At 38.8% G+C, this 15,631-nt stretch overlaps 1 protein-coding gene across 7 annotated transcripts; it reads left to right on the top strand.

Moving 5' to 3' along the window:
• The first annotated feature begins 765 nt into the window (after window positions 1-765).
• LOC136202348 (casein kinase 1-like protein 3) lies at window positions 766-9,448 on the top strand. 7 transcript variants are annotated; one of them, XR_010674409.1, is made up of 17 exons: window positions 766-1,029; window positions 1,128-1,168; window positions 1,256-1,325; window positions 1,411-1,559; window positions 1,782-1,877; window positions 1,979-2,049; window positions 2,633-2,730; window positions 2,811-2,874; window positions 3,071-3,155; window positions 3,625-3,751; window positions 4,398-4,480; window positions 4,795-4,858; window positions 5,548-5,657; window positions 5,856-6,025; window positions 6,121-6,234; window positions 6,699-6,797; window positions 8,873-9,448. XR_010674409.1 is itself a non-coding variant. In XM_065992911.1 (15 exons), the coding sequence occupies exons 1-14, from the start codon at window positions 954-956 to the stop codon at window positions 6,018-6,020; spliced, it is 1,299 nt and encodes a 432-aa protein (XP_065848983.1). In that variant the 5' UTR covers window positions 766-953; the 3' UTR covers window positions 6,021-6,025; window positions 6,124-6,476. The 7 variants fall into 7 exon arrangements, 3 of the variants coding, with proteins under 3 accessions (XP_065848983.1, XP_065848982.1, XP_065848984.1); XR_010674410.1 differs by lacking the exon at window positions 8,873-9,448 and adding an exon at window positions 6,865-7,144; XR_010674411.1 differs by lacking the exon at window positions 8,873-9,448 and having other exon boundaries at window positions 6,124-6,234; window positions 6,699-7,144.
• The last annotated feature ends 6,183 nt before the right edge of the window (window positions 9,449-15,631 follow it).

Raw genomic sequence — 15,631 nt, 5'->3', positions numbered from 1 at the left:
ATTTAGACACTGATATTTGGATTTGAGGGAGAAAGGAAGAAAGGCAGCAGGTTGAACAAGGATTGCTACTCGCGTGATGTGTCAAAGCATGAAAAGTGGCGTGGTCTTCCTACACAGTGAGGGCGCGTTTCTATTGATTTTTATAAAGCAACCATATACTTTACCATTGGTCCCATGCAATTTTCGCCAAAAAAATTGGTTTATTTTGGTAAAATTTCTGTTTTAAAATAAAAAATGGTAAAATTTTAATTCAAAGGCAATTATTTAATAAAATCTATATTTTGTCTGAAATTATAAAAAAAAACTTTACTAAATCCTAATTATTTGCATTAAATTTTCTGCATTAAATAAATTATCAAATTTTATTTTTATTCAAATAATATGATAAAAAGTATTTTTTTTATTAATTATTACTGATTGTTTAATAATATTATATTATTAGTATTATTAATAAATATTAATAATACAAACACTTAGATTAAAATGAAAAAATTAAAATATTAATATGTGGGACCTATTGAAATAAGATAAAAGTGTCTAACTATTAGAGGAATTTTTTAAGAAAAGTGTTTTAATTTGGAGGGTGTTTTGTAATAGTGTAAATTGATGATGTGTCAAAATTTGGATACTAACACCATTAGAGATGTTCTAAGTGGGCTTTTCTTGATATGTATAATTTTGAAAAGAGACATAACAAGTTTATGGAATTCAAATTTATCCCCCCAATACTTTTCTGATAATATCATCAACTATAAACTCCAAAATTCACCCATTTCTTTTCGAGGCCCGGTTTCTCTTCTCCTCGCCTCCATTGAAGAAATTTTCGTGTCTGCTTCCTATCTTTCTCCTCGCTACCCTGATCAAAAGGATCATCCTCTTTCTCTCTGCAAACCCTAATTTTACATCTAGAGAAAGATATTTATAGACATGGGAGGCATATAAATAATATCAAAATGGAGAGGGTCATAGGATACAAATACAAGTTGGGTCGCAAAATTGGAAGCGGATCATTTGGTGAAATCTATCTCGGTATCACGAAAACATCTATCTTCGTCTTTCATTCTCTTAGCTTGCAATAATTAATTCGATAATTTATTTTGTTAATTTTTGTGGGAAATTGATTTCAGCCACCCATATCAACACTGGTGAAATGGTCGCCGTGAAGATAGTAAGTGATTTCATAGCTCAATCGAATTCAGCTTTTATACTTGACCAGTTTTGTTATTATCTAATTCAAATTCATTTTCGTTTTTAGGAAAACAGCAAGACTAAGCATCCGCAATTGCTTTATGAAGCGAAACTATATACAATTTTTCAGGGGGCGAGTATGTATGGAAAAAGTAGAGGGAACTAATTTCATTTGTCAGATTTTGATGTATAATAATTTGTTTAAACTGGGTCGTGCTTCAGGTGGCATTTCGAGCATAAAATGGTGTGGGGTAGATGGGGATGATAATGTGCTAGTAATGGATTTGCTTGGCCCAAGTATTGAAGACCTTTTTGTCTACTGTGGGAGGAAATTTTCACTCAAAACAGTTCTGATGTTGGCTGATCAGATGGTAATTCACTAAGCTATTGAATTATATATTTTGTTTTAGCAGATGTTTCTGGTAGGTTATGTTCAATCTCCTCTTTTGAAAGGATTAAGGTATTCATGAGCAGGTTTCAATTGTGAGAACATTCTTGTAGGTTATGTTCAATTTCTCATTCTCCAACATTTTTTTAGTGGAGATTTTAGTGGTTCACTTTTGAGAAAAATAAACCTTTTTTTTGTATTGCAGATTTCAAGAATAGAATATCTACATTCAAAAGGGTTTCTGCATAGAGACATTAAACCGGATAACTTCCTAATGGGTCTTGGGAAGAAAGCTAATCAGGTTCAACTCTTCCAGCATCCTGTGTGCATAATTAAGTTATTTAGTGTGGTTCATTCTCTTCCTCCTCACCTCATCAAATTTATCTTTACCATTTTCATCAGGTTTATATCATTGATTTTGGACTAGCAAAAAGATACAGAGATTCAACAACAAATCGCCATATTCCGTACAGGTAAATATTTGTATAGGCATTTTCAGGCTTTATTTCTTGTGTGTTTTTGTCTCTGTTTCCACCAAATGGTGTCAAATTTAATGTTTTTTCGTATTATGGAGGCAAGGCTAAAGTTATAAGCCAAGATTAGTATGAAGACAGCCATATGTAATTTTTCAGACAATCAAGAATATGGACTTGCTTTTGCTGTATATAACATCTATTTGGGGGTGATTCAAGAAAAATCAGAGAGCTTGTGATTCAAACTTTAGCTTGAGGTCACTACTGTTATTAGCACAATACTTGTTTTGGTTTAATTTAATTTCTGGAATTGTAGCTTAGTTTTGTGGAGTTAAAGTCCATATTTTATGTCATTGATCTTATTTACCATTGTTGCCCTTGCCATCCCCCCAGCCCCGACCATTTCTCTGTTTCAAGATGATTTGCATAACAAGTTTGTTTGCCTAAGGTTTCTTATTCAGTTACAAATTAAATTACTATCTTCTTATCCTGACTAAATTTTGTTGGTGAATTCCTGCATGTTATTTCCTTCTTTCTAAATTTTCTTTGTTTAATTTCCGTTGCTGTATCTTTGTTGGCTAAGAATACCTTTTCCCTCTACATTCATATATCCGAACAGAGAGAATAAGAACTTAACTGGGACTGCACGCTACGCAAGTTGCAATACTCATCTTGGAATAGGTAAGTTGGAGATGTTTGTTAGCATGTCTGGTACTGGATGGAACCTGAGATATTTGCTCATATTTTATTAATCTATTCAGAGCAAAGCCGTCGGGATGATTTGGAGTCTCTGGGCTATGTTCTTTTGTACTTCTTGAGAGGAAGGTATGCTCTTTGAATGTCTCTTGGTTGATGTTGTCGTGATCTTCTTTCTTGATTATGGTTGTCTAGGAAAGTATACTCGTGCAGATTTTACTTGATTACAAGGAATTTTTTTTTTTTTTTTGGGGAATAGGCAATATTTCAAGTAGATGATATGATAGCTGGTCATCACTATTTGGTAATTGGTTTCTTCATTTAGCCTTCCATGGCAGGGTCTCAAAGCAGCAACAAAGAAGCAAAAGTACGACAAAATATGTGAAAAGAAGTTATCAACTCCAATTGAGGTATGTTCCTTAATGTTTTGACTTGGAAGTTATATACTGCTTTATTGTTGTTCTGGTGTGGTGTTTTTTTTCTTGCAAATGTAGCTTCCAGATTTAGTATCAAAATGTGACCCTCTTCTCATATTATTTTCTGGTGGCCCGAAATCATTATATTGGATCCATGCAATTTTAAGTACTGAAATCTTAAAAAGGTATAGGCAATCTTAAAGACATGCGGCGATGAGAACTCTAGATTTGCATTACTATTCAAGAACAGTGACTAGCATGCCTATTTGCTTGGGATTATAATTATTTTGTTACTGACATGATATAGATAAGGTGTAGCTGAAAGTAGACAATAAATTGTAAAGAGGTTTTGGCATGGCAAAGGATTAAAAGAAATGCTAGAGTATTGTTTTTGGCAAAATGAATTTTTTAACTTCCGTTGCTCATTTTGCTTCTACTAATCAGTGGACATTTATTTTTACAGTTCTTATGCAAGTCACACCCTATGGAGTTTGCATCCTACTTCCATTATTGTCACTCCTTGACATTTGATCAACGACCTGATTATGGATTTTTAAAGCGCCTATTCCGTGACTTGTTTGCTCGGGAAGGTATTCTATATTTTTATTGTTATATTCTGGTGGTGATTTTTGGTGCTAGGATGCTTTCTCTATTTTGATGTGCAAGGAAAGGCTTGATGTTTGAGGTTGCATACTTATCATGCTCTGGTCTTAATTCTTGAACTCAGAAGTCTTGTGTGCTGTGGAAGCGGAACTTGATTATTCCTGCCCAAGAGTTATACTTTGATAATAAATGCATGAAATAGCTCAGTTTTATTGCTAAAGTTCAGTTTGCTGTGTGTTAATTGCATTGTGCTTATATTAACTGCCTTTTCCTCTGGTTTGATTCATTTATTGAGCTCATAAAAGTTGGAGCCTAGTAATGGAATAACAATTTGGCAACAGTTTTTCTATGTCTTCTAAATAAGGGCAGCCCGGTCGCATTACGCGTCCCCGCTGAGCGAGGGTCCGGGGAGGGGTCCCACCACAAGGGTGTATTGGGGGCAAGCCTTCCCTTGCCAATTTAATTGGCAAGAGGCCGCTCCTAAGACTCGAACCCGTGACCTCAAGTCACACGGCAACAACGTTTTACCGTTGCGCCAAGGCTCGCCCTCTTTTTTTCTATGTCTTCTAAATGCGGTAACTAAATTAACTGTTTCCCAATCTTTCTTATCTCATCGCATTCCACATCTTGTAGGGTATACTTTTGATTACATTTTCGACTGGACCATTCTAAAGTACCAGCAGACGCAAAAGACAAAGACACAGGCTCAATCATCGGTTAGTTTCTCCCTGCCACCTTCTCTCTTTAGCGTTTATTCTTTCTTGATTTTTACTCTTTATTTATTTTGCGGCTATAGCAAGTGGGTAACCACAAGACTTCTTTCAGTAATTTTTACATGCCTGCAGTCAACGATTATTTTTAGGTTTTTTCTTGAACAGATATATTTATATATTCTTGATTATGTGCATAGATTAGTTACTAGATGCATGCATTACAATCAGCTTGTACTTAACATATACTTCGCGTTGCTTCATGGTCTAGTGATATGCAAATCTTTTCTTTTCTTTTATTTTTTCATGCGAGATTTTAGAGGCAGCCAGTGTCTAGAGTAATAAGCAGTGAGGCAATGACTATGGATCTGGATAAGCGTAAAGGTAAGCTCCTGGTTTGCTTTTCTGTTTATTTGGTCATTCAATTCATATTTATGCACGTTGCGGGGACTTGCTTGGTAACACCATGTTATACAGTGTGCTCTATATTTTTGGAGGAAAGATGATTTCATGGGGGTTAGTGGGAGTGAAAAGATGTTGTGGCACCATAAAGATTAAAACATCACCTATAAAATCTAGTCCCCTATCTTTTTCTGCATAGCACAATAATGCTTATAGAAGTTATACTGGAATTTATGAGTTGACATTTCAAGGAAATCTTGTTCTCTGCATTACTTCAAATGAAGATGCTTAATATATCATGCTTTACTTTGTAATTATATGGTCACTTGCTCTCGACATGTTAAGCTATTATAGTCATATAGCTAGCTAAGTGTAACTGAATGATGACACATGGTCTCATTTGGATCCTAGAGATAATATTGAGCTATAGTAGCGCATTGCTTGATCAGTTATTGTTGGAAATTAATGTTATTTCTCAACTGAGTGAATAAGCAGGTCCAGTTTCCAATGAGCCCTTCCTTTTTGGGTTGGGATGTTATGTTGGGGTTGGGGGATTAAGGATCATACTGAATTTTTTTGTGATGCTAAGCTTTTTCTTGTAGTTTTTTAAAAGCTGGTTCTTTTACTATTACTAACTGCCTCTTGCTTGGACTTCTTTCTTGCAATTTTAGGGATACATGATGCAGATTACAAAGGATCGAATGGTGCCATGCATCCCGATGGTCACAATCAATTAAGATTATCTCGGGATTTAGGCACTGATAGTCGAGCTGACAAACGTGTGAGTCATCTTTTGAGGAGGAAGATGTCTTCTTTAGGCGTCTTTATCTCATTGAACCTGCCTCTTTTTGTCTAGAATGTGTATCCGTTGTTATACATCTTTGTTTCACTTGTTTGGTAATACATCATTGTGCCATGGCATGTAGTTTGAATTCTGTCTCTGGCTCAATGACATCGGCGTGAAATTTTGTATTTGCAGATTGTGGCCAATGCACCCACATCATCTGCAGCATTTGCTCTGACCAGTGCCTTGGGAAGAAATGTTAAGAAACTTGGGGGTCCAGCAGAAGCTTCAAACTTTGATGTAGGGCTTGGAAAGAAAACTGGTGCAAGCAGCTTGATGAGAATTTCTTCTGCCAAGTGATTGGTGTAATAAATCTATTCCACGTCTTTTCTTCATTATTAATATATAACTTCTGCATTCTTTCTTGTGACGTTTTTTTTTTTATTTTGGGTGCTTTCAGCAGCATATTTTAAGGGGCCGGATTCATATATATGGTTGTGGTAATGTCATGGAGTTTAAATGAGTTCATCTCTTCAACTAAGAATCGTGGTTTGCTGAATGTATATTTCACAGGGTGAGCACAACATACAGAAACGTTGGATGGTACTGGGTCCTAGCCCATCAAAGCTTGGCTTAATTCCATGTGCATGGATGGATTATGATTAGGCCTCTTATATTTTAATTGTTTGATGGATGAAATGTAAAGTGTTTTTCTTCTGTTCCTCGATCAATATCATAAAGTTACGTGGATGTTTTATGGGCATTTGATCTTTGTGTCTTTCACAAGTAAATTTCTCTGTTTTTGATTGCTTGAAATTTTTGGATTTATACCTGGATCAATTTGAATCCACGTACCTATGGTCTTCAGATTCTGAAAAAAAGCACAGTGATCTAGTGTGTCAGGTACTTGATGCATTCACCTTCTTGGAGCTTTTTTATCTGTTTCCCAGGTGTCAAAGCATTTCGGAACTTTTCGTGTTTGACAATACATTTTGTCCTGTTGTATGAAATGAATTTCATATGAGATGGGTTTTGTAGGTGAGTGCAAAGAGAAGAGTCTTTGGAAAGTGAAGATAGTTGACGAATACCCGCCTTCAAATTAATGTGAAAATTCTGGATGCTCGATTCTTCGTTGAGGTACTTAATGCACCTTAAAGCTTTTATTTTCTTAGGACATTTTGACAAAACGCACCAATATCAACAGAAGCTGGAGTTCAAATCTTGGAAATCTTAACTCAATGCTAAATTAACGCCTGAAAAGTTGTTCAAGTAGATTGCTGAATGCCAATTAAAAAAAACTACATCAAGTTTTCATGTGTTTTAGAGATCCATTATTTTGTTCATGAGTGGGCAGACATCTGGTCACTGGGGATATTTGTGTATCTTCATTCTGCTTGCATTTAGAGATCGTCTCTTGTTGTGCATAAGCTTTTTAAATATGGTTGATTGTGTGTGAATAAAATAAGGTTTGTGACAGAAATTTACTAATGTGTGTTTGTGATATTACAAGGACCCAAAAGAAAATGAATAAATAAAATTGTCAAAGTGATTATTTGTTGTATTTGGGAGGAAGGTTTGAGTTGAGTGTGTTAATAAATTAGGGTTAGTGATAAACTTATTACATTTAGGAAGATAGTTTTGTATGAGGGTTTGATGAAATGTTAATTTTAATTTTCGCTCTAAATTTTAACAGTCAAAACTCCAACACCATATTAGAGGTTAAACACTTTTGTATTAATTAAAACTTTTCCTTTTCTTCCTTTTAATAATCATCCATGTGTAAATGAATCTATCTAGGACTCCTAGATTGAAGACGAAAGTTAGTTGGGTGTTGTCTGTCCATAGGGTTCTGTAGGGATTCTAAGAACCGTTAGGATTGTGATACAAAGGGGGTTGTATTGCTCTGGTCTATATTGCGGAGTCAAAGTAGATTTTCCTTGATTATAAAATGTTTTTCTGTTAAGAATAAATATTTATTAGTCAAACCTAATAATAGTAACATAGTAATTTACCATACTTGTAATGGTGAAAAACCAAAATGGTTAAATTACACCAATGGCCATTGAACTTGAACCATTTTGACAGTATGTCTGTTGAATTTTCAAATGTAACATAAAAGCCATTGGATTTTATACTTTGTTACACCTGTAGCCACTAAACTTTAATTGATTTCTCGAAATGACTTTTAGCGATTTCAAAATGAAAATATTCAAATATTAAAGTTGTTCAGAATGATATTTATCATGAAACAACATTTTTTATTTTCCAAAACCATCATTTTTGAAGCGTTATCTCTTTAAAAAGTCACTTTCTCTCTCCTAACCAAACACCCCGAAATAATCTCAATGAAAATTTTCAAGAATTAAAGTTTCTTAGGATATTTAGAATTTTTTATTTTGAGATCGTCAACGATCATTTTGAAGTGTTGATTGAAGTATAGTGGCTACATGTGTAACAAAATGTAAAGTTTAGTGGCCACTTGTGTAACAAAGTATAAAGTTTAGAGGTTTTTATAATATATTTTGAAGTTTAGTGATCATATCTTGAAAATGGGTAAAATTCAGTGGCCATAAGTGTAATTTACCAAAAATAAAAAAAGAAGGGGAAAGATAAAAAAGTTAACCTAAACAAAAATGGGTAAATTACATCCATGACCATTGAACTTCATCCATTTTAACATTGTGACCAATGAACTTCAATTCTTTATAGTATGCCCATTGAACTTTACACTTTGTTACAACGGTGGCCACTGTGATTGTTGACCAGTTTTTTTTCAATCATTGACTCCATTTTTAACCGGCTGTCTTCCTCCTTTCACCCTTCTAAAACCTAAAATTTTCATTTTACCCTTTCTTTCGTTCTCTGTGTCTTTCTCTCTTTCATCCTTTTCTTTGTCTCTATTTCTCTATCTTTTACCTCACAACTCTCCATTGCTGGACAACCGCTGCTGCTGCTGCTACAACTTCGACATCATCAGTACCGAATAGCCCTAAACTTCAATGTAATACTACCTCTACTCCTAAAAATTCAATCAATCCTAGACTCTTCAATTTCTCCAATCCTTCTCTCAATCGCCTTCTAGTTTCTCTATCCTTAAATCAGCTTTTCGTTTAACTAAAGTAAGTAATCATTCTTCTTTTTAATCTCTGTTTCAATCTCATAAAAGTCATGATTTTTCATCATTCTCACTTAGTCTGTTGTGATTTTTGTAGAGTAGATGCGGAGTGTGTTTGCAGAATGTGAAAAGCGGCCAATGAACAACCATTTTCACAGCAGAATGTGGCCATGTGTTTCATTTCCTGTGTATCGTGAAGAAGAATCGGAATCAGAATCACCTCCTCTTCTTCCTCAATCTCCTTCAAACTCTCTTTTCCCGAGTTTAGCAAAAGATAAGAGAGAGAAACAGAGACAAAGAAAGGGGTGAGAGAAAGAGAAACAAAGAAATAGAAATAGAAATGAAGGGTAAAATGGAAATTTTAGGTTTTAAAAGGGTGAAAGGAAAGAGACAATCGGTTAAAAGGGGAGTCAACAGTTGAAAAGGAATGGTCAACGATCATAGTGGCCATCGGTGTAACAAAGTGTAAAGTTCAATGGCCATACCATGAAGAATTGAAGTTCAGTGGCCACAATGTGGGTAAAGTTCAATGGCCATGGGTGTAATTTACCCAAACAAAAATTAGAGATTTTATACCAATACGAGAACTAAATGTGGTAGGTAAAAATATAAGAACTAATAGACTATTTACTTTTCTGGTAATGTAAATCAATTAGGAGAATATTTCTTTACTTTCGGGATGTTATAAATGGCTGGATCCTTAAAATATTAATGGTTTATATAAATTTAAACTAGAAGATACCATTGTTACGCTTTGGAATAGTAAAGTAAATTATGGGTAGAAGTGTTTGAGTAGTTTACCCGAACAAATTGCCAAACTTCTTCTTTTTATTATTTTTATTAAAATGATTAATAATGCAAGTTAGTAGAAATATTGAATACGAACTAATTAGGTGTGAGACTATACAGTGACTGATGGGGTGTTCCCTTGCTTTCCGAGGGTCTTCCGAGGTGCTTAGGTCTTCGGGTTGTGTCCTTGTAGGGGGATCGGTCTCTGAACACACTCCGACGATCAAGATAATTAGTTGTTCTATGTGAGGTGCACAATCAATTAGTCAAAGTGTTAGGGTCAGAAGAACATACCATTGAGGAGGATCTGAATGGGTTTTTATAGGCCTCTGCTAATGGGCTTGAGAGGCTCGGTTTGTCTGATGGGCCTTTGGAAGTCAGATTGGGCCTGATGGACCATGTTCATATACCTAATCAAGTAGTCCCCCCCACCCCCCGATAAGGAGGTCAAGTGCGAGTATTCTATGCGAGTGGTTTGCGATCGGTTATCATTCTTCCGAATGAGATGAGCCTTGTCTGTCTCGTCAGCGACATGACCTTGTTCTACTGCGGGCAGTTTTGAGAAAATAACCCTTTCAGCTTCCTACGCATGCGTTGCCTTTTTGATCCGCATTAAATGCCTTAATGAGTTTGGCGGTGCGTGCGCCGTTGGTGGATATCCATTGGTCTAATTACCGGCAGGGTTTTGTCTTCTATAAAAGGGGCTTTAGGGGCTACTTTGCCGGTTCTTTGCATATTCAAAAAAATCTTCTGCCATATTTCGCTGTCCGCTGGAATTCTCTCTTTCAGTCTTTGTTGTGAAGCTGCTTTCCGTCGGTATTGACGCTCGTGCCTCCGTGCGTTGTGGTTATAGCTGCGGAGGGGGCTTTTGCATGCCATTGTTGCAAGTAGGGAGGTCAGTAACTCGTCCTAACCCTTGCGTATTTCGTTGTTTAATTGGGGGGGAGGGGGTTTAAGGTATTATGTCAGAGAGTTCCTCGCGAGGGACATTGGTGAGGTTAGCCCCGGTGAGCACGGGTGATTTTGCCCTTCGTGACGTTTCCCGTAATTGAGTGTCTAAGCGCAAGGGACAGGGAGATAAGGAGGCCGGTGCTGGGCCGTCGATGGGAAAAAAAACAAAGAGTTGATGGCCTGTTGTTCCATGGGCAGACCCCAGCGTTCCACGTCCCGCTGGTGGGGTTAAAGCGGGAATATACGAGGTGTCGGTCGAGGTACCTGAGAAGCTCGTTCAGGAGGGAAATAATTTAGGAATCTTGTACGAACGGATGAGGGCCAAAGTATGGTCGAGGTTGTCTGGTGCAGTGGGCTTTGACGGTAGACGATTTGAGAAGTCGAAACGTCCCAAACGTCCTGACTGTTTCGCTGTTGAGGATGCTTTTAGTACGATTGTTTTGACAGATCTTGCATTGCTGTCGGTGGCGTATCACATTGGGGTGCCTTATGAGATTAGTGCACTGAGTTGCGAGGATCGAGCGCATCATTGTCAGAGAGGCAAATGAGTTGGTCGTGTATAAAGAGCAATTCGAGTCCGGCATGCGGCTCCCCCTGTTGCCTTTCTTCGTCGAGGTAATGCGAGAGTTTGACTTGTGTCCGGGGCAGATCCATCCTAACGGATGGAGGATGTTGGTTGGCTTCTATTCCTTATGCTGGTCGGTGGGGTTTCGAGCAACAGGTCTCGTGTTCCGGTAGTTCTTTCGTCCGAATAAGGAGCCACGATCACAGCATGTGACCTTTTCGCACCCCAAGTTCAACGTGCTTGGGGGTTTGCAGGAGAAGATTCAAGAGTGGCGACATCGGTACTTCTTGATTCGCCAAACGCGTGATGTATTCCCTTTCAGAGTGAGCTGGAATAGTGACCCAATGGACTTGGCTCGTTGGTTGGTGACTCGGGAGATGTTGGAACCAGAGAAGCGGTTAGTCGCCTATCTCAAAGGTTTACCGGATGACAAAGAGAGTAAGCAGGATGTCGATAGGTTGATCGGCCACTATATCGCGTGCGAGTATTCGATTTGGAATCAGTGGCGAATGGCTCACTTATCCGGGTGGTCTGTGAAAGATTTCGAGGCGTGGAAGAAGGGGCATCAATTCACAGATGGGGAGTTGGCTGAGCTTGAGTCAACCGTGGTGAACATAGCTGTTCGAGGTTCGTTGTGAGGATGAGGGGGGATTTTGATTTGTAGTTAGCATTTTTATATCTCTATATTAAGCTTGTTGTGATCGCTGGCTATGTTGTTTATCTCACATGTGATGGTGATCCAAGAGAGTATGGACTTTGATATGAAGGAGTTTACCGTGGGTTTGGTTACGCCTGGCGAGGCGTTTGAGGGTACCTCGGCCTCGCTGCCCTTTTTAGGCTCTTTGGAGGATGCGAACCAAGTGGTTCAGAGCATAGGAGGGGTGCTCAAGGCGGAGGAGGATATGGGGGTCGCTGATAACTCCCATTTGTATAGGTTTTTAGGATCATTTTAGCTCATTTTTGCTTTATTTCCTTTTAATTTTATTATCGTTTTGTTATCTTTTAGTTAGAATTAGTAATTTCCGTTATTTTTGGCATTTTCTGTGTTTTCAGGTGTTTTTAGGCCTATTTGAGCGTTTCCGAACCAGACCCAAGCCTATAGGAGCATTTTCGGATTATTCAGGGACCATCAGAGCACTTTTGGGATTCATCAGGGACCATTAGTGTACTTTTTGGAAGCCCAGGGACCTAAACGGATAAAAGCCGGATAAAAATTGCCCCATTTAGGACCTGTCTCGTCGAGACAATACCTGTCTCGTCGAGACACTCCTTGTCTCGACGAGACGAGGCGGGAAAGGCGCACCGGCGCCTTCCCCCTTGCTGAAATGTGCGGATCAGGCCCTAAAGCCCATTAAAAACACTTTGTAAACGTCCTTTTTACCCTTGAGGCATTAGGGTTTTCTCCCTAACTCTATAAATAGGGAGCTAATCCTAATCCTTGAAGGGGGATTGAGGTTTGAAATAATCAGAGAGCCACTAGGGTTTTCTCTCCTCCACAATGTAGTTTTTAGCTTTTAGTTTAGTTTTCCTGCTTGCTAGATTAGGTTTATTTCTGTTTTTATTTCTTATTGAAGAACAATTGATGGGAGAAGCTCCTCATCTTCTATTTTTGTAATCAGAATCGACAAGCGGGTTTTGGATTTCTATCTCCCCCTCTTATCTTTTCCTTTTATATTTAATTGAAGTTTTTTCCATTATTCATATATGCCTATTGCTATGATTGGTTTGTCTATGAACTGATCTCCATCCAATTTGGGATGGGGATGAAATTGATTGTATGAATATGTGTGATTAGGGATCTACGGCCTTTTGATTGATCAGTTTATGCATGCTTAATGCCTAGAAATTGTTAGGAACATGATTTATGCTAGAATGAATATTGATAATGATCAACTAGTCTGTTTATGTAAATAATCTGCTTAATGCCTGTGACCCTGACATTAAATAGGATTATAGATAGATGAGAACCTGACCACGGAATCGTCTATACTGAATTTGTATTAACCTAATTTCGCTAGAGACCACTAGGAATGAGGCTTTGTGGCTGGGCTACGGCTTTAGCCTTAGTTGTCAATAAACCTAATGCTTTGCATGACCTAGGATATATGCCTAATCAAGCCGTCACCCGAATGCATGTGAATAGGAAGGACAATACTGATCACATTAGTCTTTCACTTAGGACAATTACCTTCAATCATTGGTAAAACATAAATCTGAACTCTCTAAACCCATACATAGGATTTAATCAAAGGATTCCTTAGCCTAGATTATGCCATCCATTGATTCACCTTCTACCCTGTCAATTGTTCACTCTATTTTGTTATCTTTACTGCTTTCAATTAGTTAATTAGTTATTAAAAACCCAAACATTTATCCAACCCTCTAAACAATTAGATCACTGTAGGTAGATTTACTAATTATAACAAATAGTCCTTGTGGTTCGATCTCGTGCTTAGCACAATATTACTTGTTGCGATAGGATGCACTTGTCCTATTAAATGCTATATACTTTACGAACATCAGTCGCTAGTGACATCTCGGTTGTGAGGCCCATTGACGACCAGGGGGAAAAGGAGCGGTTAGCATGATCGACATCGTTAACGTGGAAGAGGAGGAAGAGGAGGAAAAACTCGAGCGCCCTGGGCGGAGTAAGAGAAAAGCAGGTCGTGAGGAAAAAATGAAGATGCTGGAGTTTACGGGTGGAGGCTCGTGTGGAGGATTTCGTCGAGAGCTCTAAGAGAGCTCGTGTCGATGGGACGCATGATGCGCCTGCTGAGCCGGAGGGCAACTTGATCGGTGCGCATCTTGAGATGATGGCGAGAATGGAGGGAAAGGCGGCTCGGTATATTGAGTTCGTCCAGAGTTTGCCCACTGGAGCTGAAATGTTGAATTCCGACCTATCACGTGCTCTAGCGAGGTTAGGAAACATTCCTGGCGAGGCGTAGAGGATCAGGGGTATGACTAAGATGGAGCTATTGTCGGAGGTGATGAAGGCACTTGGATTGGTAAGCTCTCATAACTCTATGCTTAGCCTGTCATGGCCTTCCTCCCTAACTTTGTTCAATATGCGTAGGCTCTGATGGATGCGAATCGAGTCTTCGATATGTTCGGTGAAGAGGAGGAAACTATCGAGACACTTAAGAAAGGAATGCGGAGTGTTATCGTCAATCTGGAGAGGTCGAATGTGAAGATAACCGAGGCGAAGAAGGTCCTCGATATATAGGTTGCTGAGATAAAGAGACTTCGCTCGCAGCTGAAGCAAGTGAAGGGGTGATGTTCCGAGATGGAGAAGAATCTTGGATCGGCTCGAGAGGAGCTCCGAAGTCACGAGCTAATTATGAAGATTTCTATCCGATGGGTCCGCTGTGTGAGTGCTGTCCTCGCAGAGAAGAAGGCGCAGCTGGCCCTTGCAACTGACGAAAAGACGACATGGCTTGCGGAGAAGCTGAGGTTGGAGAGAGAGCTTGAGCTCGAAAGGAAGCTGCTGATATCCGAGCTTTCGTGGCGAAACGCGAGGATACCTTCGTCAAGATGGACCAGATGATGGTGCTCAGTGCCTCGCATGCCGCTGGTTTCGCCGTCCCCGACGAGGTGGTATTTGTGCTTAACGTATACGACAAAACAGAGCAAAAAAAGGCTGTAGATTACTGTCAGCTTCTTCAGAAGAAAAAGTAGTTAGGTTAGGTAGGCTAGAGTTTGGATGGTTTGTTTGTCTCGAACCGGTTTCTACTTTTCAATCTTATGCCGATTTCGCGCTGATTCAATCAATGTAGTAATTATACTTATGATATCTCGAATCTGCTGTACTTTTCAATCTTTTATGCAGATTTCGCCCTCTTCCTGTCAATTTAGTAATTATACTCTGCTTATGATATGATCCGTGCTGTTTGGAGTTGTCTTTCACATCTTATCATGCGTGTGCTGTAAATAGGTTGTTCTGCTCTTTCCTTAAATCACTTAGCAGTAACACTCTCGAGATGTCTCTTCGTGATGTTGTCAATTCTGCAAAAAATTTGGAGGTTCAACATGCGATATCTGCGATGCCCTATCCGTATGTGTATTATCTGCCTCCTTCGTCCGATCGTGTGAGTGATCGAGGGGCTCGATATGCATCGCCAGTTTGGATGGGGCAAACCGACGTGTCTCGAGTTCGTAGGATCAAAGTGAGAGCTCTGCACCTTATACGGGGTTCGCCACCGATTCGTGTGATGTTGTGGCGAGTGCGTGGTCTGCTAGCGGAAAGGATTCACTCACGAAGGAGGTGATCGGGTCCTGATGAGACGGCCATAGTTGTGGTGAACCCTCATCCTTCGTGGATTAGGAGGCTTCTGGCCGACGAGATGGATCGAGTGTTAGGATTGCCTTCGGTAGTGGATTTTCGCTGCGTGGGGTGATGCTTGTAAAGTATATAGCATTTAATAGGACAAGTGTATCCTATCGCAACAAGTAATATTGTGCTAAGCACGAGATCGAACCACAAAGACTATTTGTTATAACTAGTAAATCTACCTAGAGTAATCTAATTGTTTAGAGGGTTGAATAAATGTTTGG

Source organism: Euphorbia lathyris, chromosome 8 (assembly GCF_963576675.1).
Source record: "Euphorbia lathyris chromosome 8, ddEupLath1.1, whole genome shotgun sequence".
In the NCBI taxonomy this organism is placed as follows: domain Eukaryota; kingdom Viridiplantae; phylum Streptophyta; class Magnoliopsida; order Malpighiales; family Euphorbiaceae; genus Euphorbia; species Euphorbia lathyris.
This window is presented reverse-complemented; position numbering and strand designations above follow the sequence as displayed.

What these genes read in the sequence shown, in the direction of transcription:
- LOC136202348 (XM_065992911.1), top strand. Translation starts at nt 954, where the DNA reads ATGGAGAGGGTCATAGGATACAAATACAAGTTGGGTCGCAAAATTGGA. An exon ending in AAATGGTCGCCGTGAAGATA is followed by an intron (nt 1,169 to 1,255) that starts GTAAGTGATTTC and finishes TTTCGTTTTTAG; the next exon opens with GAAAACAGCAAGACTAAGCA. An exon ending in TGATGTTGGCTGATCAGATG is followed by an intron (nt 1,560 to 1,781) that starts GTAATTCACTAA and finishes TTTGTATTGCAG; the next exon opens with ATTTCAAGAATAGAATATCT.